This window comes from Pseudorca crassidens, chromosome 3 (assembly GCF_039906515.1).
Source record: "Pseudorca crassidens isolate mPseCra1 chromosome 3, mPseCra1.hap1, whole genome shotgun sequence".
NCBI classification, from domain to species: Eukaryota; Metazoa; Chordata; class Mammalia; order Artiodactyla; family Delphinidae; genus Pseudorca; species Pseudorca crassidens.
The window spans coordinates 13,518,840-13,544,864 of record NC_090298.1 but is presented as its reverse complement, the minus strand read 5'-3'; the positions used below and the strand labels follow the sequence as shown (position 1 = coordinate 13,544,864).

At 39.8% G+C, this 26,025-nt stretch overlaps 1 protein-coding gene and 1 long non-coding RNA gene across 10 annotated transcripts in view; one reads left to right on the top strand and one right to left on the bottom strand.

Moving 5' to 3' along the window:
• The window catches only part of FBXL7 (F-box and leucine rich repeat protein 7), a 419,768-nt gene extending 418,795 nt beyond the window's left edge, over positions 1–973 (bottom strand). For all 3 annotated transcript variants that reach the window (XM_067730409.1, XM_067730410.1, XM_067730408.1), the window contains exon 1: positions 415–973. Coding sequence is in view for 1 of the 3 variants with exons in the window: in XM_067730408.1 (XP_067586509.1) it covers positions 415–451 (37 nt within the window). In the remaining 2 variants the exon portion in view is untranslated. The remainder of the gene's footprint in view (positions 1–414) is intronic.
• Positions 974–1,060: 87 nt separating this feature from the next.
• Positions 1,061–26,025, top strand: part of LOC137221149 (uncharacterized) — a 62,657-nt gene continuing 37,692 nt past the window's right edge. For 4 of the 7 annotated variants that reach the window (XR_010941902.1, XR_010941897.1, XR_010941898.1 and 1 more), the window contains exons 1-3: positions 1,061–1,337; positions 2,622–2,733; positions 15,798–19,252. This is a non-coding gene — a long non-coding RNA (uncharacterized lncRNA). Of the gene's footprint in view, positions 1,338–2,621; positions 2,734–10,259; positions 10,324–12,277; positions 12,493–13,469; positions 13,590–15,797; positions 19,253–26,025 lie in introns of all 7 variants that reach the window. The other 3 variants (XR_010941899.1, XR_010941900.1, XR_010941901.1) reach the window with 3 other exon arrangements.

Here is a 26,025-nt window from a genome sequence, read left to right as displayed (position 1 = left end):
TCCAGAAGTTTTTCCTGCTACAGGAGAGTCCCGGGGAATGGTGCACAAAGGCCTGGGAAAATTTTCACTGCGTTGTTTTTCAAAAACGTCTTCCGCCCTCTGCCAAACCATCATCCGAAACCCCAGATGCCCAGGGAAGGGAAACTGAGGCACATGGTTTCAGAAACAGACAGAAATGCAACTCGAGCCGTCCCAAAGGCAACCTGGGAAGTTGCTTAGAGAGACCCCCGCGGTGGGAAAGCATCCTCGGGGCGCCGAAGTACTCAGAGCCAAAAGGGAAGGTGACGGCCCAGACAGGGTGCCAAATGGGGATGCGCCCCGGCAGCGTGCGAGAATCTTCCTTCCCAGACGGGAGGGCGAGGGGAAGGGAGGGGGGCGCGACTGGGGAGTTGTGAGGACTGGCGGCCCACTCACCCTCACTGCCGTACTGTTTGCCATTGTTCGCGCCCATCCTGCCGCCGTCATGCCCGCCGTCTCCCTGGACACTCCATAGGTGGGGCGCACCGCCTGCGCGCTCCGCCAGAGGAAAGCCCGCCCGACGGGACCTTTAGCTGCGCATACCCCACGCTCCGGGGCCGATCTCCGGACGGGGGCGGCCCCCGCACTCCGGTGGGAGGGGGCGCTCCGTCCCCTCCTGGCACCCCCGACTGCGCCGGGTGGGGCCGGGGGGCGGCCGCCGCCCTTAAAATCCGCGTTCGGGGCCGGCGGGCGCAGCGCCGCGGAGAGCCCGCGCCCCGGGGCCGCCCAGAGGCTCGCCGCGCCGCCGCCGCCGGGTCCCCATCCGCCCGCCCCGATCCCCCTGCGGTGGACGCTGAGCCGCGCGGGCTGCCGGGGCTCCCGGGCTCCGCCGCTTCCTCCGGGCGCCCCTGCGCACCCGCGGCTTCCCCAGGGAGGGCGCGGCGGCCACTTGTTGCGGGTGCCCGGAGCGAGCAGAGACTCGCGGCCCGGCGCCGCTCGCCCAAGGGCCGGACTTTTGTTAGCGCCAGGCGCCTCCTCTCGCCGCCCAGCGTCAATCACAGCTGGAGCCCCGGGGAGGAAGGCCGGCCCGGAGATGCGCGGCCTTTTAAAGGGGCAGCGCGCCTTTTCGGGGCTCCGGCTTCCAGCCTCAGGCTCCGCGCAGGCCCTGCGCGCCACCAGCGAATCGCTTCGAGCGAAGGAACACGCTCTTGGCTCTATTTTACTATTGTTCTTTTACCGGTTGGGCCCCTAGTTAGTAAGATGAGCTTCCGGGCGTCGTTTGAAATCCCTTGGGTTTGCCTGCAGATATGGCCTATTTTAGGTGTGGTGGCATTTAAAATCAACACGCATCAGAGGCTGATTCTGTCTGACAACTCCAGGTAGGCGTGCTGGTATCCTCCTGCGGCTCCCACGTTTGGGACTGAGGCGGGGAATGGGGACGCGAGGGAGGGAAAACTTGAGGGGAGCTTAGCAGGGAGTCACTGCAGAGCCAAAGAGATTCCCCGCCCCGGTGCGGAAGGTTTCCTGGCTCAGAAGTTTTAAGAGCTTCCGAGCCAGGAAGTGTATTTTCTCCCCGTTTCTATGTTTTTTTTTTTTCTTCTTCTTCTTCTTCTTGTGGTTGGTGTTAACCTTTGTTTAATACATTACAACTTCTTCTGGAGATTTTATATGGCACTTGTAGAGTCTTAAAATGGCCCTTTGGTGTTCCCTCCTTTAAATGGAAAAAGGAAATTCTTCTTAATGTTTTATTCCCTTTCCACGTAAATACCTAGATTTTTGTAACATTGCATCTTAGTGAAGACCGGGGCATTCACTGCACAAATTACTTTGTACGGAAGCAAGCACACAGCGCGATTTCTCCTTATACGTGTTAGATGTTTTAAGTTAAACTTATATAGTGATACATATATGTATGTATGTATGTATATATATATAAGCATTTATGGTACCTGAATGGAGATCCAGGAATTTTATAATTACCTTCTTCTTAAAAGACTTGCGACCACATGCAGAAATTGTCAGTGACGACCTTCTGTAGATTCTATTTAGGTAATTTCCTTTAACTTAATACAATCTTCTTTCTTAAAGATAAGCTAAAATATCATGTTTCCAAATTTAGCAATCTATATTTATTGTTCCGGAGAGATCATATATTGAAAGAAAAATAATGAATTCATCTATTTTCAAGCACAGGATTAAATAGTTTGGTGTTGTACCGATAACACTTCAACTGTCCCAGTTCAAAGAGATTAAGAGCTGTATTTCAATTCATCTTTTCATATAAATAATCTAGCACACTGCCTGGCCAATAATATGTTTCCCATATCTGTTGAGTTAAATTTAAAACTTGTGTTACGGGCCCTGTATAGGAAATAAGGGTGTCAAAAATGTGGAAGAGTTAAATGGGTTTTCAGAGACTCCACCTGAAAATATAAACTCAAGCTAGAAATGAACAGATGTCTATATTATCTTCATCCAAAGTGGGTCCCGGCTCACCTGGTCCTTGTGATTTTCCATCACCATGTAGGGACTTGCCCTGGATCTAACCCTGGATCAGATCATTCTTTGGAGACTTAGTTGAAGATTAACCCACTGTAAAGTAGTGGAACGATGGACGCTCATCTTGATATTTGGTATTGAGTTGACAACTTGCTTCTTTATAGGCTTTTATCTCCCTGAACTTCTCAATCGCTCTTTTGACGTCTACAGATCAGGAAAGTGATCAGAGAAGAAACTGAAGCTCCAACAGTTCAAATGTCTAAAGTCGCCTACGTGGTAAGTGCCACATGGCTTCAGGTTCTCAGGCCCTCTCCTCCCCACTCCCCTACTTCTCTTGACCTGGCCATTATTCAACTTGGAGTCACTGTCTCCCCTTTTGGTTGAGTCACCTTCCAGGACCTTTAACATCAAAGCAAAGGTAACAGTGAAAAGTAAATTGTAGAGACTAACCACATATATCTCCTTTGAAATTAAAGTCTCTAAAGATTTTCAAGGTTCTATTGCCTGCCGTAAAAGGGAACAGAGACAATCCAGTGTAAGAAATTCCAGTATAAAACAAAAATAGAAAAAAATAACTTGATTTTTAACATCCTTCTGATTATAAACTATAAATACATGTTGTCATAGTCACTGTAAAATCTTGGGGAAGAAAAGAAAGAAAAGCACTACTTCTGCTTAAAATGAAGGTGCATTCACATGTATATATGTTTTGCATTTCAAAAGTAAGATATTGTACACATATATGATTTTAGCAAGAAATTCCAATCTTTTTACCTAGCTGCCAAACTGAAACCCCACCTTTTAAGCCTCTTGAGAAAAGGATGGTGGGGTTTTCACCAATGGGTTCTGAATAACTAGCATAGTTCCTAACACAATGTACTCACTCAGTAAAAACCTGCAGAAGGAATGATTGTTGAACAAAGAGATACAATGATTTAAATATTGTTCCACTCTCTCTCCCTGCCTTTTTCAAGAAGCCACAATCACTGAAAATATTTAGAAACTCAGTTCTGAAATAGATTTGTGTTGAAATGCCTGTATTATCCAAAAGCAGAAGTACTGTTTTTTAATTAATATAAATTTATTACCAAAATATAAAGTTGGATTCTTGGCAAGACAAATATTTGTTTCAGATAGAAAATGAGGGTAAAAGTGATTATTATGCCCACCCCAGAACATTTAATATATTATTACCTAATCTGTAATATTAGAAAAGAAAAACAAAGAACACGCATTATTTTTATTTTATTATTGCAACTGTGCTGTTTTGAATTAAGTGTTTTGCATGTTTCACTTAATGTTCATAACTTAATCAGGCAGTGCTTCTAGTAAATCTTATAATGATGACAGCAAGATTGGAACTGAGATCTATTTGCAAAGCCTATGATATTTCTCACTGCTTTCTGCCACCAATTTTGTGCCATCACTTGCCACCCTAGTTTTGGACGAAGTCTGGTTTTCAGTGGAGATACTATGTATTTAACTTAAAAAGAGTGAAGCATCTTTTGAAATCTGCTAAATTTAATTAGATTTCAAGACAAGTATTCATTTATGCCACATGAATCTTCATCATAGCCATGACGATTAATGGCTGGATATTTTAGATAAATAATTTAGATATTTTAATCATTATAAAGTAAACAGATAGCTTAATAGGATGGGCACTTTATATAGGACTCTCAAAACTCTCTCTGCTCACAGAAATTCCCTTAACAGCTCTGGGAAACAAAGTAGCTCTAATTCTAATATATTGAATTGGCTCTAATTCAAAATACTACAATATTCACATACTCCACTGAACCATTGCACTTCACCCTTGACTGTACATTTAGCACGCAACTTCATATTGCTTTGTCCTTTATCAGGCAACCATCCTATATATCAGGAAGTAAGCCACACGAGACCCCACAGTAGCCCAAACCAGCATCACAAAGTTCATGTGCTTAGCTCAGAGTATTATAGCAGTCGTTCGGAGTCCTAACATATTTAATTATCTGATTTCTTAGAACACAGCAAAATAGAAGTAAGGCATTAGAAAGAATATTGCTCAACATATTTGAGAAACTACAAAAAGTTACGGCTCCTTAAAAGTAGGGTAATGAGAAAAATCTCTAAATGGAAGATGGAAAAACTGAATAAGGAAAACAGAAACAAGAAACCAATGAAAAATCCAGGGTGATATAATCAGAGGTTATTGTCTTAAATAAGGTAACATTAGCACCTGTAGTAAATAAACCTCCAAATTTTAGTGACTTGGCTTAATACCATAGAAATGTATTTCTCACTCATAAAGCAATCTAAGCACATGTAACTAGTCCACTGGAGATTATGCTCCACATGGTGATTCAGGTATCCAGGCTTCTGCTCTTATAGCCCCACCAACCACAACATGGTCCACATGCAGCTGGCTTAAGGCACAAAAGGTAAGTGGAAAGTCGTATCCCATCACATCTGCTCACATGCCACTGATGAGAACAAGTTCAGTGGCTTCATCTGGCCACAAAGGAGTCTAGAAAATGTAGTCTCTGACTGGCCTGCTGTCCCTAGCAACACCCCACACTGGGGGAGGGGAAGCAGTGATATTGGTGAACATGCATGTAGCTTAACATTCTTGAATAGCCCCTGAAGATAGCACTTCATTGTTACTAATACACATAACCACTACATGTCATACACTTTGGGGGGCTCACCCAACCCACATCTGCCCTTCTCCCTCGCCTTCCTCTTCTCTTTAGGTCAAAAGTTAAATACTTGTTTTCCCAAAAGCCCCCGTAGTTAAGAATGGCCATATGGCCCTGTCTTGGCCAAGGAAGTGTAAGCAAAATTCACTAGGAGCACCTGGAATAGATTTTTGCTATTGCAATAAAATCCAGAGATAGTTCTGCCACTATTTCTTCTCTCTTCTTCCTACCTTCAACTCCACTGTTTTTTGAAACTGTGGCAGCATCTTGTGAACTTCAGGGAAATGCCAGGAGAATTGTAAGGATGGTGACCTGGAGTCCTGAAGATACAGAGCCCCTGAGGCAACGCCAGCAACTTCCTACTTCCAAAGTCCCTGTAATGGAAGGATAAAAACTGTTACTTAAAGCCAACTGCATACCTAAAAGATAACACATTTTCTTCATTTAAGAAGGAAGAAAAAAATAGATAATATAATAATATTTCCATCCTTAATAGTTAAAAATAGTATTAAAATACATTGATGCTTAAATGAGAAATTTTAAATTATGCAGAAAATATACATACACACAAAAAAGTTTTCCATACTGCTTGCCCCTGAAAATGTCACTCTATTCACTTTCCATCATATCTAAATACTCTATTGTATATATGAATAATATACATTTACTCAACATGAAGAAATAGTATTTTCAATGTCTTTATCAAAACTCAGTCTGTATTTAAAGCCAAAATCTTATGTCATGTAGAAAAGATGCAAAATAACAAAGGAATATTTCTCTCTCAACTATGGATAATATATAAAACTTTCCTGGAATTCAGCGTGACTTTCTTGAAAATAAAAAGTTTTAATAGAGTTTATAATTTGTTTAAAGTGGAAACGTGTGCATTTATTCTCTGGCAGCAATAAATTAATTCCCTGATATAAGCAGTTTTCACATATGTTTCACCTTTCTCTACAAAACTCCAAGGGCTTTCACTATTGGACAAACTCTCCCCATTTCCCAGCTGTAAGTGGGCACTTAGGGTGTGATTGGAAAAGTCTTCGTGACTTCAGCCTTGCGGTCTTGAGGGTTGTGAAAACTAGGATAATAGCCAATGGTCTTATAACTGGTAGTTGCAGCCCAGCTGCACAAATTTCCAGGATGGTCCAGCACTCACATCAGCAGGAATTCAACACTGTTCCAAGCCGTAGAACTACTACAGTGAATAAGGTACCAAGTCTCTGCTTTTACAGAGGTGGAATCATTCATGAGTAGAGACAGACAACAAGCACATTCACATATAAATAAATAAGTTCAAATAGTGAAAAAATGCCATGTAGAAAACAAAGCAAGATAATGGTGTATAGGAGCTGATTTCTCTGACTGGCTGCTATGGCTGGAGAGATCGGAGAAGGTGTTTCTGTGGATGCAACATTTGTGCTGAGATTTGAACTCTGAAGAGATGTAGCCATGTGAGAGTTGATGGAAAGAATATTCCAGACAGAGGAAAGAGCAAATCTAAAGTCCCTAAGACTGGAATGAGCTTGGCATATTCCAAGGCCGGGAAGGGGGCCAGTGTAGCAGTCAGCTATTGCTCTGATAATGCTATGTAACAGATTATCCCAAACTCTGTTTTGCTCACAAGTCTGCAGGTCTGTAAGGGCCACTTTAATTTAGGCTTGTGAGTGAGCTGAGCTTGGTGCCAGAATTCAGGTCAAGTTTCAAAGTCCCTCTGGAGCCCAGGCCAAGGAGGCTGAGGGCCCTAGTGCATGCCCTCCTCATGGTGGGTCTTAGGACTCAGAAAGCCCAGGCCAAAATTTGCAAGCACATTTTAAACTTTCACAAGGATCAAAACCAAAGTCACATGGCCAAGTCCAAATCCAATGGATGAGGGAGATGCTTGACCCATTTCTGTGCATTGCAAGGTCACTTGACAGAAGGAGAGAGTGAGGAATTAAAAACATTCTCATCTACTGCAGCCAATATGGACAGAATGTTGTGAATAAATGTAAACTTTACAGGTTTGCTGGAAAAGGAGCAAAAGTCAGATTATATAGGATTTTGTAAGCATGATAATCATGTTGAACTTTGTTCTAATTATAAGGAAAACAGAGGGGTTATTAGTAGAGAACTACTTTGATCTGACTGATACTTTTCAAATCATCAGGGTTTATTCTGAAAAACTGGCAGATCTTAGAAGCCCAGAGATGTGTTAAAAGGCTTCTGCTATAGAAGAGATGAGAGAAATTTGACTTCTGTTAGCACAATAGTGAGGAAGGTAAAAAATGGCTAGATTCAAGATATATTTTGGAGGTAGAGTCAACAAAACTCACCTGATTGTGTGTTTTATGAAAAAAGAGGAAAATGAAAGATGGCGTCTTTGCTTGGGCAAGAGGGTGGAGGGTCGTTAGTGCAGATGGTGGAGAAGCACTTTAGAACTGGTTGTCTGGAGGGGGATTTTGGTACCCAGAAATTTGTTTCGGACACATTAAACTTGAGAGCACAACTAGAACAACTAGAAAATGAGATTTTAGGCAACAGTTCAGTTAATGAGTCAAGTCTTGTGGGGAGAACATCGCTGGATTATATCTGTTTGGAAGGCTTCAGCATATAGAAAGTGAGGTTTTTCCCCAAATTTTGCCCTCACTTTGGCAGGCTGGAAGTGCCTGGCAATCCCTCCCGCCCCCAGCAGCCCTCAAGCAGCAACAGATGAGAAACAGTGTGTAGATAGCCCTGCTCCCATGTCGTTGGGTGGGATGGTTCTGAAGCTTGTGTTTTACCCTGTTTCCCAGCATTTGCCCCTGGGATTAAGCTCCAGGCACCCACAGTGGTAGCTGGCTTGATAAGGCGCCTTTCCCTTTCCCTGCCCCACTTTCCTCTGGGGTTTCCTACACTTACCAAATAAGTTACTTGCACTCAGAACCTTGTTTCAGGGTCCAATTCTGGAGAATCCTAAATTAAGACATTGATTTCTCCTACTTTACTCGATCATCGTATGATCTTTTAAACAAGCTGCATAATTTGCCTTCCATCCTTTGACCCCAGAAGCCTGTCATTAAAGACTTTTCTTGCATTGCTGTTGTACTTTTCCCTCTGCTCATTCCTTCTTGACCTCTCTCAGCTGGGTTCTCCCCTCCACTGCTCCACCAAGCCTCTCTTGTCAGCATCCTCATTGCTTCCTAATGGTTGAGTTTCAGTTCTTCTCTTGCTCGACTTGTCAGTTCCATTCAACTCAGTTGATCTGCCCCTTCTTCTTGAGGCTCTTTCTTCTCTTGGCATCAAGAAGCTACACGTCCCTCATTTTCCATCTACCTTAATGTCAGCCCCTTCTCCGTCACCTTAATATGTTCCTACGTATCTCCCAGCCTCTAGATTTCAGAGTAATTAGTACAAGGCTCACTCTTGGTCTTTTTTTCTTCATCTGCATTCATTTTCTTAGTGACCTCACCCAGTGTCCTGGCTTTAAAAGGATTATTTCCTATTTAAAAGGATCATTTCCAAATTCTCTAGCCCAGGTCTCCCTTGAGTTCCAGATCAGTATATCTAACTGTGACTCTGGCATTCCCCACTTGAAAGTCTAATAAATATACCAAACTCAACATATCCAAAACCAGACTTGTTTCTTCTATTGTATTCTCAGTAAATGGCAACTCCAACTTCATATTTGCTCAGGCAAAAACTCTTGGTATCATCCTTAGCCCCTCTCTTTTTCTCACAACCTATCAGAATATTATGCCTGCTCTACCTTCAGAAATGTTCAGACTGCAGCCTCTCATGTCTCTACCCTCATTCTGAAGTCCAGGACACTACCATCTTGCCCCAGAAACATTACCATAGTCTCCTTACTAGACTCTCTGATTCTCCTTTCAATATATAATTTTCAGCATATATTCCCTGAAAAAGTCAGTTAGAATGACCCTTTTTGAACAAATGAAGCCATGTCCCTCCACTGTTCTAAGCTTTCCTCTGTCTTCCCATCTCATTTAGAAAAATAGCCAAAGTTCTTATAATCGCCACATCTAGGACTTCCCTGGTGGTGCAGTGGTTAAGAATCCGCCTGCCAACGCAGGGGACACGGGTTCAAGCCCTGGTCTGGGAAGATCCCACATGCTGCAGAGCAACTAAGCCCATGAGCCACAACTACTGAGCCCGGGTACCACAACTACTGAAGCCCACGAGCCTAGAGCCCGTGCTCCACAACAAGAGAAGCCACCGCAATGAGAAGCCTGTGCACTGCAACGAAGAGTAGCCCCCACTTGCTGCAACTAGAGAAAGCCCGCGCGCAGCAGCAAAGACCCAACGCAGCCAAAAAATAATCAATAAAAGAAAAAAAAAAGGGCTTCCCTGGTGGCGCAGTGGTTGAGAGTTTGCCTGCCGATGTAGGGGACAGGGGTTCGTGCCCCGGTCCAGAAAGATCCCACATGCCACGGAGCGGATAGGCCCTTGAGCCATGGCCGCTGAGCCTGCGCGTCCGGAGCCTGTGCTCCGCAACGGGACAGGCCACAGCAGTGAGAGGCCCGCATACCGCAAAAAAAGAAAAAAAAGAAAAAAAAATTTGCCACATCTGTATTTACCCACTCTTTCTTTTTGTTTAATTTTTATGGGCGTGACATTTACCATGTTGTCTTAGTTTCAGGTGTACAACAAAGTGAATCAGTTATATATATACATATATCCACTCTTACCCACTCTTTGTTATTGATATGAACTCGTTACCTGCTTTGCTCCCAGGTTCTCAACCAGGATTCTTGACTTTCGCTCTTCAAACTTATGGTCCATGCCTTCCTTACCCCCCAGACCTGGGGTACCAATGACTCCCCCCAACACCGCATCTTCTATGACTCCGTCCTTTTCTTGTCTGGAGCCACCCTCCTGCTTTGTGTGTTTTCTGACTTTTCCAACTTTTACCAGTGATTATTTTTAGCCTCTGTGTTTGGGGAAGGGGGACTGCTAGGCCCAATCCTATCTAACTCTTCTCTTGAGTCTGTCTTGACATCCAGCTGCCAAAGTTACTAATTTGCTTTTTACTCCGAGATAACTGTGGTTATACTTGGGGTAGGAAGATCTGTATTCACAGGGACTAACAACCAAATTGTAGGGTGGTTTTCTAACAGCATGGCCTGTCACATCTTCCCACAGACTTGTAAACCTCAGGGGGAGAATGCCTCATGGATCTTCATCACAATCTACAAGTTTAAAAGGGGTAAGAAATTTCTCAGGAACCCCTTCCATTGTAAAGTGTTTGGGGTTCCAAAGAGTTGGCAATTACTGCCTTCTCCTCCAGTCCTCCACAGAGTTATTCCCAGGCACTTGGCTTCATTGCTCTGCCCAATCACTCATGCATCCCTGGGACTGTCCTTGTCAATTACCAAATCAGATACTTGGAATACATGTGATAATTCACAAAGCCACTTGCTGAACCTCATAGTTTAATGGTTGTGTTTGGCCCCTCTGCAGACGTTCCTAAGCTTTGGCAGTTTGCCTGTATGAATTCTTTAGTTAAGTATTTTTGATAATGTATACATGGCAAGTTTGATTGAATATCTCTTAATGCCTTCAAATATTCACAAGTCCTGGAAAGTGGGTAAAGCCACTGTTTTTAGACTGCAAAAGCATTCCCGTTTTCACATCAGTCCTGTTCCCATCCATCCATCCCACCAACATTTGTTGTTGTCTTCTAATACACGATACACTAAACATTTGCATTCTCTAAACAAAATTTTAAAGCTCCAGTAAGTGTTTCAGTTTAGCCTGGCTCCAGTGTAGCAGTGGGCTTTTCAATTTAGCAAAACTGTAAAATGACAACAGGGTAATTCTGGTGAACTAACCAGCTTGTTAAAAAGAGATACTGCTTGCACTTTCTTTGGGAAATGGTAGCTTCTAGTTTTATCAAAACACTATTTTATGTGATGTAAAGGGGTTTTTCTTTTATTTCCTCCTATCTTTTCTCATGAACTCATAATATGAAAAACACGTATCAGGCACTTCAGAGGGATTTGGGGGTAAAGAAGAGTTTGTATATGAGGGAACATTTGCTTCTGAGTTTCATTTTTCTCTATTAGTACTGTTTAGATTAGAAGCAGTATGGATCACAACCAGAGAACAACTCTCTCCCTCTTTTCCCCAGCCTCATTTCTACCCCTTAAATACATACCTTTCTTTACGTGAAGAATTTCTACTTGTCTTTCAAGGAACAGTTCTAATAATTTCTTCATGTTGAGGGTGTCAGTAACTTCCTTCCATGTCTCTCCTACCCAGTCACTTATTTTTCTGTTCACACTATGTTTTCTATATATTACTACTTACCATTTTTGTTAGCTGTTTACATATATTTCTTCTGGATTCTGAGATTCTCGAGGGCAAAGACCATGGTTTTTTTTAATGTTCAGTACATTATATTCAGCATACAATAAATGCATAAATTGGTGACAAACTGAGTAAATGAGTTGGAGTTTGTTGCTTAATGAACAGGAAAAGAAATAGAGTTGACAAAAGGGTCTCTGTGGTAAAAATATTCTTGGGTAAACATTGGGTTAAAGAGGGTTCTGCTCTGCAGGGTTTCTCAGTGCTTTAATGTGCACTGTCATTCTCCAATGCCATCATCATCCCCCTCAACACTGCCCTTGACTTTTATTTGTTTCAACCAAGCAGCAACTAAATGAAAGAGTAAAACAGACATCTCTCACACGTCATCTGTAAGGCAGGGCCCCAAAGATCTCACTCATTCAGTTCATCAGAAATTCAGTGAAGAACACCCAAGATGGAAACTCATCATCCACTAGCAAAGTACAGCCCACCTAAGGCTGAGCCCAGCCCCTACTGCTGGGGATGGAAAATGGGAAACAGCTTTAACATAGTTAACCCATCATGGAAAATGTTTTCTGAGCTACCAGTCACCTTTTCCCATTTAAAGGCCAGCAGCGGGATTTCTGCTGGAGACATGGCCATTTTCCCCATGAAACATTAGAAAGTTGCCAAGTCATAACATTTTTGAAACCAAAGTTCTTGGGAATCCAGTTGTTCTTGGACCCCTGGCTTATTTCCTATCAGTCAAGCTAAGGATCCAGAATGTTTGGTTTTCTTGATCAAAGACCAGCAGCACTTCTTATGCCTTAATTCTCTTTGTTTCCTTAATACTTTCCCCCCAAATCTTGCAGGTCTTGAGAAGAATTTGGACCAGCTCATACAGCTGTTCCACTAATTAATTCACAGGACATTACCATTAGAGAAATTTAAAGGACCCTTGGCTATAAACAATTTTGAAAATCACTGTACTGACTGATGCGTTTTGAAGGAAAAAATATGTACTATCTCAATAAATATAAATAAATAAATCTCGAGGAAACAGATTGGTCTACTTTCATTCTGTAAGGTAAGTTATATTCTGAACAGGAAATTTAAATACAAATAGCCAATTTAAAAAGTCAATAATAGTCCCTAATATAAAATTATCTTTGGCTTGACAGGTATTTTACATTTGTGTATTTTTATTTTTAAAAAATAATATTCTAAGTAGGGAACTGAGATTATTAATGTTAAGCCTCATAAAATGGTTAAAATGTACACAAAAGGTGAAATTCCCTCCCAGAATTATCAAAATCTGAAGTTCAAACTTCTTGAGAGACAGCGTTGTAGTCGGAATGGACATTGGCTCTATGATGTGATTTTATCAGCTGAAAAGGACAATATGAGCTTGGTCCTATTATCTCCCCAATAGTTGCTGAAACCAGAGGTTTCTCTCCATTTAATCCATTCCGTTGAGTCATGAAAAAAGGAGATGGATCATTGAGTCCAGAATGTCACCATTGTGTCCTCCTCTCACCCACCAACCAGTCTGTGCTCCTCTCTTCTTTATATTTTTCTGTCTTCCAAACAGTGTTGAGCTCCTGGAGACCAAGAACCAAGAACTATGCTTGGTACATAGAAGAAAATCTACCATTAATTGTTAAAGGGATAAGGGGAGTAAGGGTACGTAAATCATAATATAGTCCTTCTATGTGATAGACACAATGCAGCCATTGAAAATATCATTTCCAAAGAGGTCCATGTTGTTGAAAAAAGATCAAAATATTCCTTAAAAAAAAACAAAACGGTGGGTATAGATCCAAGTTTAGAGAAATAAGACTGTTAATTAACAAGGATAGATTCATAGGGTGGTGATGACATGGCTACAGTAAAACCCCAGTTTTTACTGTAAAACTTATAGCTTCACATGGCATTTGTGGTTGGGTAAGTTTATATGAGTGTGTTTCATATTTTATTTACATTAACTATTTAGTAAAGTATACATATTTCTTATTCTATTGTAGGTGTCTGGGCATTCTCATACTTTTCCTTGTCTTTATGCAGGCTGAAGTTAAAAAAAAAAAAACCCATTTCTTCTGCCACTCTAAAGGCACATAGGGGATTCAGGTGAACCTCAAACAATAGTTTCACCGAACGCTGTGGTGCCCAGAGCAGACATGACAGGTAGGCAGCAGCCCTTTTAGAACATTAGTCTCAATAATGCTGTAACTCTTGGTTGGATGAGTGGCACGTTACAAGAGACCACTTTTGATCCACCTAAAATTAGGTCTTAGGAGTTCAAAGGAGGGAGAAGGAAATATCTATTAACGAGCATGAAATATTACTTTTCCCTTTCCAGTCTCTCACCAGAAAGCCTAAGAACATCTGATTTTCTGTTATAAAGGAAAACCTCTGAGTAATATAGCCCGCACATAACCTCATACTTAGCACCATGTTCTGACAGAAATACAAAAACTAAGTGATTGAATACTTCCAAATAGCTTCCTTCTTTTTTCTCCCAGAAACGACTCAAAAACACCGTTTGCGTGGAAAATACTGACCATGCCCAATGACGGTCCCTGGAATGTAAGAGTTCAGTAGGATTCTAGAGCATTCTAGATTTCAAGCAACAGAACCTGCTAATATTGTTCTCTTTCCCCTTTGTCTAATTCTCACTCGACTTTGCCGCTCATGGAATTTTCTTTCATTGTTTATAAAATCGCTCTGTCCTTGCTGAAGTGTAGAATTAGAGATTTTGCTGTAGAGGGTAGCACTGTAACTACGTGCCGTGGATAATTAGCTTTTATCTGAGAACGGCTTGGTCGTTTTTAGGGAGTATAGACTTTTACAGTTAGTTGAGTGTAACTCTTTTTGCAGCTTAAATACACATAGAGAAAGAATCCCCTGCAGTTCCTTCCCTTCTTCCATACTTCCTCCTTTCTTTTCTTTCCAGGATGTTCCTTTTGGCTCAACAGTCACTATTAGCAGAGAGATATAGACATCTAGACCTTGGATTTCATGACTGTATTCTCTCTCCAGCGCTGCCTTAGATGCCTTCTGGCAGCAGCTGATGTACTTAGAATAGAAGGCTCTCTAGGCAAAAGCATATTCAGCTAGTTGTAAAGTTCTTCTTAAAAGGGGAAAATAAGAAAATAGGATTTTTGAGACTTAGAGTGAGAATTTTATCTGGCATCATTTTGTTTATAAACCATTTTTATTCTCAATTAGTCTCAATTTTAATGGTGCTTGTTCACCTTTATTTGCTTCTAGAGGGCAGTTGGTCCTTTTACTTATATTAAAGCTATACTGACTTTCAGATCTTCTGCTTGAGTCGATAGCCTCTCAATTAGATGGAACTATCCCCGAACAAAGCACGACAAATTCGGCTTCTTACTTTGAAATCCTTCTCTTTTATCATCATCAATGCCTAAATTATAGCCTCTAACTGTACCTACTCAGACTCCAATTATATTACATAAATGCCTACATAGTGTCATATCTTTCACGACATGTTATTTCTGTAATAATGTCCATCTCTTCAGCTCTTAGCCATAGTGAAAGGGCAATATAATCCAAAAGAGAGTGTCTGGTGTGTTAATCATTAATAAATCTGAAAAACATGTGTTTGATTAAGGCCATCTTTTCCCTTTGAGTAATTCTTTTCTTTTTTTTTTTAACGTCAGCAAGTTCTTCTGAAATTCATGATTGTCTCTCTGAAAGCTCTAAGTAACCGGTGTTGATTTCAAAACAGCCACTGGCCAATACTTTGTTACTTATAGTAAACCCCTAGTTGGCATTTGCGTTGATAATCAATCTTTGTTTGTTGCTTAAACCATTCAAAATTCCTCCGATATTTATGATTTCATTAAGTAGAAGATGCTGCATGCAAATAAGTACACTTCAGTTACAGAAAGCAGCTGTCAGAACACATTTATATTCCAGCAGCAGAGAAGAAATTAATCTCACAGTGGCTTCAATTCAAATTGGTATGATATTCCAGTAATAAATTCCCTGCCCAGATGGAAACATTTTCTTTATCATAAATATTTTAAAACACTTGATCTGTGTTAAAGTTGTACAGGACTGAAACTGATTTTAGATATTTTAAATATTTTAAATCAAGCCCCAAATAGAAAAAACATTTTGGTTTTGTAGAATCCATTTAAAAATATTTTCAATTTTTATATAGGTTCATCCTATCATATACATTATGTAATCAAAGAGAAAAGCTCATCACATGCTAATCTTGTCTGATTTGGAGCACCCAAAGAAAGCTCACATTTCTAGCTTGTATTAATTATATTTCTGTCATATGTTTTAATGACACTAGTCATTCCTTTAATATTGAAATAAATTCTGAAAATAGCTCTTACTCTTTTCCTTCACTTATAGGATGATTTGTGGAAGAAGAGGAGGGAGCAATGATCACAGAATGTAAATGCTAAGAAACTGAGGTCCAGAGCCACAGAGTGCCTTCTGCAAAGTAAGCAAAGCAGTTAATGGGGCTGGGACAGTAACAGCCAATACTCGATGCAGGGAATAGTGTGCTTTTCAATACTTTTTGCAATTTTAAGCAGCTGGTTCTGGTATAGTTATTTGTGTGTGTGAGTGTGACAATTCCCAATTCCTCCAACCTAACTGTTACGTTGTGAGTCACTCCAGCCGCAAGTCTCCCAAGAGGATCATGAGACAGTAGAGGACATGCAGGTCCATAGAAATGACTTTATACTCTTCAGCTTCCCTAGAATATGAATCGAGAGTTAGGCATTTTGAGAGACTCTGCTTCTAACTCTAGCCATCACTGGAGTAGATCTTCTTCTCATCTAGACTGCTTAGAGATTATTGGCCCCTCATAAATCACCACAGTTCCATCTTTCTTCTGAACCAATACTCTGAAATCCTCCAGGTGGTAGGTAGCCCAGAGGAGAAACACAACCCCTAAGGGTGGGTTTGTATCTTTGGAATCCTCTCTGGACCTTGACTCTCAAGCCGAGGGGACATGTAGGTCTGGACTTCACAGTCCACTTTAACATTCAGATGTCTGAATTTAGAAGAGTTGATGGGATCACCATAGCCACGTTGGTCAAATAGTGACTTTCTTGAAGCTGGATGTTACTAACTTCCCAATCACGACTGCTCTCCTCCAACTGAAATACAGCAAGTTTTATCACTGAAGAACACACCAAAAGCCAAACAGTAGAGTTCAAACTCTGAATTCAATCTTGAAACATCAGCTCCAAAATAAGATCCTTGCTGAATACCACACAAAAGGAGAAATGAACTGAGCGTAGATTAACACAATGAGAAATGGACAGGAATTTACCAAACAACTCTTCCTTACCATGGATTAAAAACAAATTGATATTTCACTTGCTGATTCAGACTACATCTAGCCCACATCTCATATTACAGGATATTCATTGGCAAAACTGAAGACTGGAAAATGCAGCCAAATTTGGAAAATGATACCAGATTCCTTAAAGAGCTGAGTCAAAGTTCTATGTTTTTCAGATTATAAACTATTAGGAAGGACAGGCTCTATCAGATAAACCCACTTGTATAAGACCTACACCAGTTTATATTTATTGATGTTTAAAGACTTTTAGACAGTTGGAGACTGGGTGGCAGGATTTCTGGATCTTAGTCTTTGCTCTGATTTGGCTGGGTGTACCATTGGCCAAGTTACTTTGCCTCTCAGTGATTTGATTACTTCATCCGGAAAAACAAAGGTCTGTAATGAATTCATTTGTCCAATGCCTATCTCAGAGCACTGATTACCTGTCTGGCTATTCACACACTGCAGAATTGTGTGAGGAAGAAAAGACATGATATGCAGGAAAGCCTTTTAAGAAGCAGGAATCATTGAATGAAAAAAATATGTTATCAAAATTATCTATCCTCTGCTAAAAAGATCCCCAGAGGAAAGAAGGCCTAAATGTTGGGTAGGCCATATAGGAACCAAAAACGCATTCCCCAAATAATGGACTTATAGATAAATACAGACATTTACAGAAACCTGGATAAATGTTTGTTCTTCAAATTCAAAGTTCAGACTGAAATTTGTGCTGATTCTCCAAATGTGTAATGATACATGTTATCATTTCTCAATAGTCTATTGTGTGTAAGGTAAAGGACGAGTTCTTTATGTATGTTCTCACATTGAATTTTCATTTTTAGCCCAGTCCTATTAAGTAGATTTTATTATTTTCAATTACAGATGAGGATATTGAGGCACAGAGAAACTAGCTGGTTGCTTGGAGTCCCACCCCTAGAAAGTAGCAGAACTGGGATTTAAACCCCCAACAGTTAGACTATAAAACCACAGTCTTATCTTCTATACTGCATGGCACTGAGCTGAAAAGAGACAACTATAATGGAATTACTATAATTTCAAGGGTCAATAGGGGACCCCTAGTCAAAAGGCTTTGTTATTGAGAGGTCAATAGTTGACAAAAAAAAGGTCTTTCTACTTCACTCCTATTCCCTTTGTTCATCTGCGGGATAATAGGAGAACATTGAAATCCATGTTTTGCTCAGAAATTGAGTATTATCCACGTAAGTACTGTCAAGGAGAACCCTACTTTAAACTTTCTGCCGCTTCGCTCAAGAATAAAGGTTTTCAAGGACAAATATTGTTGCAGATTGTAACTTGACAGTGAATGTCTTGAAACTCTGCATAGTCATATTTGAAAGGAAGCCAAATTTATGAAAAAAAAGTGTCCACTTCAAAAGCCTAATGAAGGCAATTTGTCAACAATTTCACACATCATTTGCCCACAACCTCTGAATAAAAGGTTTCCCAATTTACCTTTTTCCCACGTGAACTTCAGATCATATGCATTTAATGATTCATCAATCATCATCTTTCCCAGAAACTGAGATGCAAGCAGAATACAATCGAAGAGGTCTGTTAAAATATATTGTATGTGATACGCTTATCGTTTACATTTCTTTTTTTACCTAATGTCAGAGAATTGTACATGGAATGACATGAGTCTTTAAGATCAGAGTCTGGTTTAAGACTTAGGGTGATTTGCTATATAACAGATTAAAACCACTTAACTTACCTTAGAATGTCTATATCTCAGACTTCTAAATATTCTGTAGAGAATTAGAGAGAGGAAAGGAGAAAAACAGCTATAGATGAATGAATATGACTTATAAGAGAACAAGCAAAGTCTCCCCATGGCACTGATTCTTTAAATAATTAACAAGAAACTCTTTGCAAAGGGACCTACTTGTCAAATAACTAACTTAAACCCTGTTACTGTTGATTGTCAGCATGCTTTTGTAACCAAAATGCCTGAGGGATCAGTTGATGGAAAGTAATTAATAAGACCAAGAATAAGGTTTACTGCATGTAACTGATACTGTTTGTAAATCTGGGACTCATAAAGTATTGTTCTGATTGAGGAAGGAGATGCAGATGTTTCCGCTATTTTAGTAAAGGGAAGAAGTGTAAAACACTCCAACCAACAGAAAAGGGGGTGCAAAACATTTAGATCTGCAATACTTACCATGACAACTATTTTCTGTTACATTTTTAATGTAAGGTAAAACTTCCCTATTACGTACTTGGACAGCCCATATATGGGACTCAAGTGTGACATCAACAATGGCAAATAAAGGTAGTTTTATACAAGGTGAAATGTATGATTGACCCAGATATCTAGATATTTTGGCAAAAAGAATTTTAATTGGAAAAACTGATGGAGGATTTGAGAAAATGTTGGAATAAATTATTCGGATAATTTTTGGCCTTCAATATACTTTTTCAGCATAAAGAAGTATTCTGTTTGCTAAACTCTTTGGGCCATGATGATTCATAGTACTGGTGGTGGAATTTGGTATGTATTTGTGTGTGTGTCTCTGTGCACACATATTTATGTTTATGCTTGCAAGTACTTTGTCAGAATGAAGTGTTTGCGCTACACTTACTACCCACCTGATTTTAATTAGTGTTACCAGATATTTACTGAAATCATCAAAGTTTTTAATTTAGAGATAATTTGGCAAAGGGCAATTTGCTGCTATTTACATTTAAGTAGATGTGAAAAAATGCACTGATGTTTTCTCAGACAGACCCCAGGGCAGTTTCATGTTCAAGCTCTGGAAGACCTGCTCCCCTTGAATGTGGGAGGGACCTGTTACTTGCTTCCAACCAATTATATAGCAAAAGTGGTGAGATGTCACTCCATGCTTACATTAAGATACATACACACACACACACACACACACACACACACACACACACATGGCATTGCCCTGGCACATCTGCATGCAGAGTTACAAAAATCTACCTCTTTCCGGTGCTTTGGTTTTAAGCAGACCAACCATTGGGTCAAAATGAGATACACAAAACAAGCTTTAAAAAGAAGAATGAAGTAGGAGGACCCACACTTCCCAATTTCAAAACTTATACTAAAGCAATGGTAATGAAGATGGTGTGGTACTCGCACCAGGATGTACATGTAGATTAATGGAACTGAGATTTCAGAAACGAGCCCACCTATCTATGGTGAACCGATTTTCAACAAGAATGCCAAGACCATCCAATTGGGAAAGAGTAATCTTTTCAACAAATGGCACTGGATCAACTGAATAGTCACATGCAGAAGAGTAAAGTTGTGCCCCTACCTCACACCATATTAAAAACTCAAAATGTATCAAAGATTTAACTTTAAGAACTAAAACTATAAATCTTTTAGAAGAAATGGATAAATCTTCATGATGTTGGATTTGACCATTCTTGGATTCTTGGAGGATTCCTGGATATGATACCAAAAGCACAAGCAACAAAAGAAAAAAGAGATAAATTGGACTTCATCAAAATTAAAAACCTTTGTGTTTCAGAAGACATCATCAGAAAGTGAAACAACAATCCACAGAATGAAAGAAATTATTTACAAATCATATCTTTGATAAAGGACTTGTATACAGGATATGTAAAGAACACTTAAAACTTAATAATGAAAAGACCTCCCAATTTAAAAATAGGCAAAAGATCTAAATAGACATTTCTCCAAGGAAAATACACACATGACCAATAACCACATAAGATGCTTGACATCATTAGTCACAAGGAAAATGCAAATCAGAATCACACATGAGATGCAACTTCACATATTCTAGAGTGGCAAGATAAAAAAGGCAGACAGCAACAACTATTGGCGATGATGTGGAAAAATCAGAACCCCCATACGTTGTTGGCAGGAGCATAAAATGGCGCCATCACCTTGGGAAAAAGTCTGGCAGTTGCTCAAAAGTTTAAACTAGATGACCCACCAATTCCCCTCCTTAGGTATATATCCAAGAGAAATGATAATGTATGCCCACACAAAATCTTGTACAGAAATACTTAGAGCAGCATTATTCACAATAGCCAAAAGGTGGAAACAATCTAAATCTCAACAGACATAGATAAAATATGGTATATCCATACACTGGAATATTATTGAGCCATAATAAGGAATGAAGTACTGGTTCATGTTATAACATGGAAGAAACTTGAACAGATTAAGCTAAGTGAAAGAAGCCAGTCACAAAAGACCACATATGACTTCATTCATACAAAATGTCCAGGACAGGGAAATCTGTACACAGTTGGACCTCCATACCATGGGTTCCACATCTGTGGATTCAATCAATCTTGGATTGAAAATATTCAAACAAACAAAAATATTTTCGGGGAGTTCCAAAAAGCAAAACTTGAATATGCCATGAGTTGCCAATCATTTACATAGCATTTTCATTGTATTAGGTATTATAAGTAATCTAGAGATGATTTAAACATATGGGAGGATGTGCATAGGTTATATGCAAATGGTATGCCTTTTACGCGCGCCTCTCACTGTTGTGGCCTCTCTCGTTGCGGAGCACAGGCTCCGGACGCGCAGGCTCAGCGGCCACGGCTCACGGGCCTAGCCGCTCCGCGGCATGTGGGATCTTCCCAGACCGGGGCACGAACCCGTGTCCCCTGCATCGGCAGGCGGACTCTCAACCACTACACCACCAGGGAAGCCCTGGTATGCCATTTTAATATGAGACTTGAGTGTCTATGGATTTTGGTTTCTGCAGGGGTCCTGGAACCAATTCCCTGTGGATACTGAGGGACAACAGTATAGAGAAAGTAGTTGCCCAGGGCTGGGAGAAGTGATGGGGTGATAGGGGAGTGACAGAAAAAAGGTGTCTTTTTCAGGTAATAAAAATGTTTTAAAAGTGACTCTGGTGATTCTTGCACATGTCTGTGAATATACTAAAAACCATTCAATTGTACACTTCAGATGAGTGAATGTATGGTATGTGAATTACATCTCGATAAAACTGTTTAAAATGAGATTCAGTGGACAAAATATACACATCATTTATACCAAAAGTATACGTGAAGACAGTCAAGCCACATCTTGAGACACTGTTTCAGCACAACTGACTTCTGTTATTATACAAAGAATTATATTGAGCAAAGGAAAGAAATTTGATTTGCTCATCACCAGCTGTAGGGCACTTAACGACCTAAGGGTAATGAAATAAGATAGTGAGTGATATATCACCTAAGGTCCTTGTCAGAAAATTCCTCAAACCTAGCTCATGGAGTTGGTGAACATATTCAGAACAGATAGGGTGACACAATCCCTGAGTTATACAGAATTGGCAGAGAGACGTGGTCATCAAGACTTGAGATGGAGCTGTGGTTATTTGAGCTATTGTGAGTAGCTATAGTGCAAGCCCTGACAGTTGGCTTTTCTTTTTGTAATGCAAGTGCCTAACTTAAGCTTTGACTACTTAGGCATCCACTTCAAATGTGGCTATCTCAAATAAACACATTGCCAGCTACTTTACTAGGTAAAGAGCTTGGCTGCCCCCTCACACCATTCTTTGTTTGAGAGACCTCGGTTGATTTTGATAACTGACTGTTGGGGCCATTTGCTTTCTTCTCTTCCTGTGCTTTAAATTCCCACTCTTATAGTTTAAAATCACCAATAAAGAATGAGCCCTAGAAACCCTAGGCCTTCACCCTGGACCCTGGACCCCAATAAAAGCAGACCCCAGGCCCCACTCACTCTCTGTCCCTCTCTCTCCCTCTCTTTCCCTTGCCCACCCGTGAATTCAATGCATGGCCCCAGACATGCCAAGTAATTTCCAGAACCTGTGGGTAGTAAACCTTTTTGTCAAAGTTTCTTAGTGGTTATTGTTAAGGGCATCTTGCAGTCATAAGAATCTCAAGGGGCTGGTCCAGCCACAAAATTAGTTCTTGAAAGGCTGAGACCAGTACACAACAGTAGCCGTTCACAGTCAAGAAATCCGCCCCCCAGCCCCCATGATGTACATGTACATTCAATACAGTGTCTTGACCAAAACTTTTCATATGTTCCCAAGACAAACATGGATTGTGTTAATGTTTAGTATTGTTTTCCCAGTCTTTGGGGAAAAAAAACATGCAAACCTAAGAAATGAGAAAAAGGAAGTAGCATGGCCTACATAGTGACATAATTAAGGTGTGTTTCTACTCTAATAAAATGGTTTCCAAAGAATATTATGATCAGTACTAAAAAATCCAGATGTAGAGGAAAATTTGAAAGATTTTTATTCCTATGGTTATCTTCGTACTTTGTGTGAGGTCGGTTCATTGATGGGATCACTCAAAGCTGGTAATATATTGATACAGCTCTATGGCATTCTACCATTCTCATAGCTATTTGATATTGTACGGCTAAACGTTACTCTAACGTCATGAAGAGTCAGTGATTAAGAAACAAGAAATTTTTTTACAGGAGCGTTCCCCTGCTTGGAAGTCAATACTATTTGACAGTCCAAATAGTACCACCAACTAGACAAATCCAGTGCCACAGTCTGGCTTTCTAGCAGGTCTGAAGAGGCTCAGGAATGATCATCTTTGTGGGGAAAACAACAGCATATGGAAAATCTAGGGTAGTTTGAAGGTATTTTTGTTTTTGTTGTTGTTTTGAGCATTTATGTTATGGGGTTTTTTTGTTTTTTTTGTTTTTTTTTTTTTGCGGTATGCGGGCCTCTCAATGTTGTGGCCTCTCCCGTTGCAGAGCACAGGCTCTGGACACACAGACTCAGCAGCTGTGGCTCACGGGCCCAGCCGCTCCACAGCATGTGGGATCTTCCCGGACCGGGGCACGAACCCGTGTCCCCTGCATCGGCAGGCAGACTCTCAACCACTGCGCCACCAGGGAAGCCCTATGTTATGTTTTTGACACATCTTTATTGAGTGAACACCTGTAGTGTCATGCTGAAGTTTTGTGGGTATTCCTAAATCTTTCTGTGACTTAATTACAGCTCCTTCAGAGGTTAAACATTTCCCCCCTTTTTGGAAGCTCTTATTTTTTTTCCCCCCATTATTTTGGGCTTTCAAATTACTATAGTGTGTTTAGGTGTGGATGTTATTTCATTCAAACTCTTAGACAGTCAAATGGTTCTTTCCATCTGAAAACTCATGGAAAATATTCTTCTATTAATTTGAGTAATTCTTCCTCTCCATTTGCATTTATTCTTTTTTTTCTTTTTTAACCAGAACTCCTATTAGACAGATAATGGAATTTCTGGATCTATTTTCTAGATTTCTTATTTTTTTCTTTTATTTCTTCTATTTCTGTGCTATTTAACACTATATTCTGTGAACACTCACAACTTGAGGTTTTAGCTTCTGAATTCAGTCTTTATTAACTAATCTGTATTTTTAGTCAGCTCCATCTTCTTAGTTATTTTTTTATTTCAATGACCATAATTTTCCATCTCCGAGATCTCTAACAGATTATTTACATAGCAACCTGCTCCTGATTTATCCTGTCCTATCTTTCTCAGTTTAATAATGACACCTTATTTTTTTAAATTTTTATTGAAAAACTGATTTATGCTCATGGTAAGAGCAAAAAAAAAAAAAAAACATAGCTTCAATGAGCAAATAATGAAAATTGTCTTCCTCTTATCTAGGACCAGCAGAGGCCTGTGGTCAACAGTTTCTTTTTTGTGGGTATATAATTCCAGAAATTTTCTATGCATATAAAAGCATACATTTTTCTGTGGGTATGTAAAAATTTGTAAACAAAAAAGTTGACATACTGTATGTACTTCTGAATTATGCCTATTTTTGTTATTTCTTTTCATTATTTCACATAAAATTTGGGGGTTAACTTCATATTCATATATACAGAATTATCTTTTTAAACTACACTTTCTCATAATTCACCATATAGATCAGCATGAATCATTCACTATCCTATTGATAAATATTTAGACTGTTTTTTGCCATTACAAACAATGCTGTAGTAAACATTTCTACACATCTGTTTTTACACTCATCTTGTGAATATAAGTTGTAGGATGAATTTCTAGAAGTATAATTGCCAAGTCTAAACGTATACACATTTAAAACATTGACAAAGATTACCAAATTGCCCTCCAAAAGCTTGTACTAAGAATTTGCCTATTTCCTTGTAACCTTAACAAAACTGTGTATTATAAACTTTCTGATCTTTATAAATTTGATTGTTAGAGATGGTGTCATTGTTTATTTTGCTTTTCTGTAATTATGAGTGAGAGCTTTAAATTTTATGGATGATCTTTTCATACATTTGTAAGTCATTTGGATTTTTTCTATTAATTAAATTAATTAATGACATAGCCTTTGCTTATTTGTCTGTTGGATTATTGGTAATTTCTCATTGATTTGTAAGAGCTCTTTATAGTGTAAAGTGATTAGCTCTTTTTCTGCCAGGTAGGTTGCAAATTTTTCCACTTTTTCACTTTGTTTTTAGTTTTATTGCAATACAGTTATTTAATACTTTTCTTCATTGCTTGTAAGATCTTTGTCATTCTTAGAAAGGTCTTTCTCATGCCAAAACTGGAAAAACATTCAGCCATGTTTTCTCCTATTACTATTATTTCACATGAAATTTATTTCTGTTGTAAATAATGAAGAAGCAAGTCAAATAATGTTTTCCTCTTTACTGAGTATTCCATCTATTTGTCACAAATTGCCTAGCACTTTTATCAGATGCTAAATTATCATATGATTATATTTCTTCCATGTCCTCTTCTATTTGCTAATAACTCTGCTTCCTTGGGTGTTAGTTCTTTTCTTTGCTGAATTTGATGACTGATCATATTGATATACTGAAATATTTGGTAATTCTTGGTTATGTGCTTTATAGTTGAGATTCTCTGTGCCCCTAACTGTGAATTTGCTTGGGAACTGCTGCTAGCATTTGTTATGGAAGGAGCAGAATCTTATTCTTCTAGGGAATGCCAGTACCTTATTGTCTGGTGCTGGCCCCCCCTCTACTCACAGGTATCCTCAGACATATTGGGCACTTCTCTGCTTCTCTAGATCTAGTGCCCACACTCACTGTCCTAGGTTGGAAATAAAGAGCCCTGCTGTGTCTATGTGTCACTAGATATAAGTTAGCAATTGGTGGAGAAACACGAACATTCTTAGCTGTTCCTGTGGTTTACCAAAGCAATCACCCAAGCAGTTGCTACAGGTCCTCTTCCTACTCCCTGTGCCCATTACCTCTGGGCTAGAGCTTCTGTGAAAGTGGCTCTACCTTCTGCAGAAGTCCTGTCTGCATGTGCCGTTGGCCGTTGTGCTATCAAA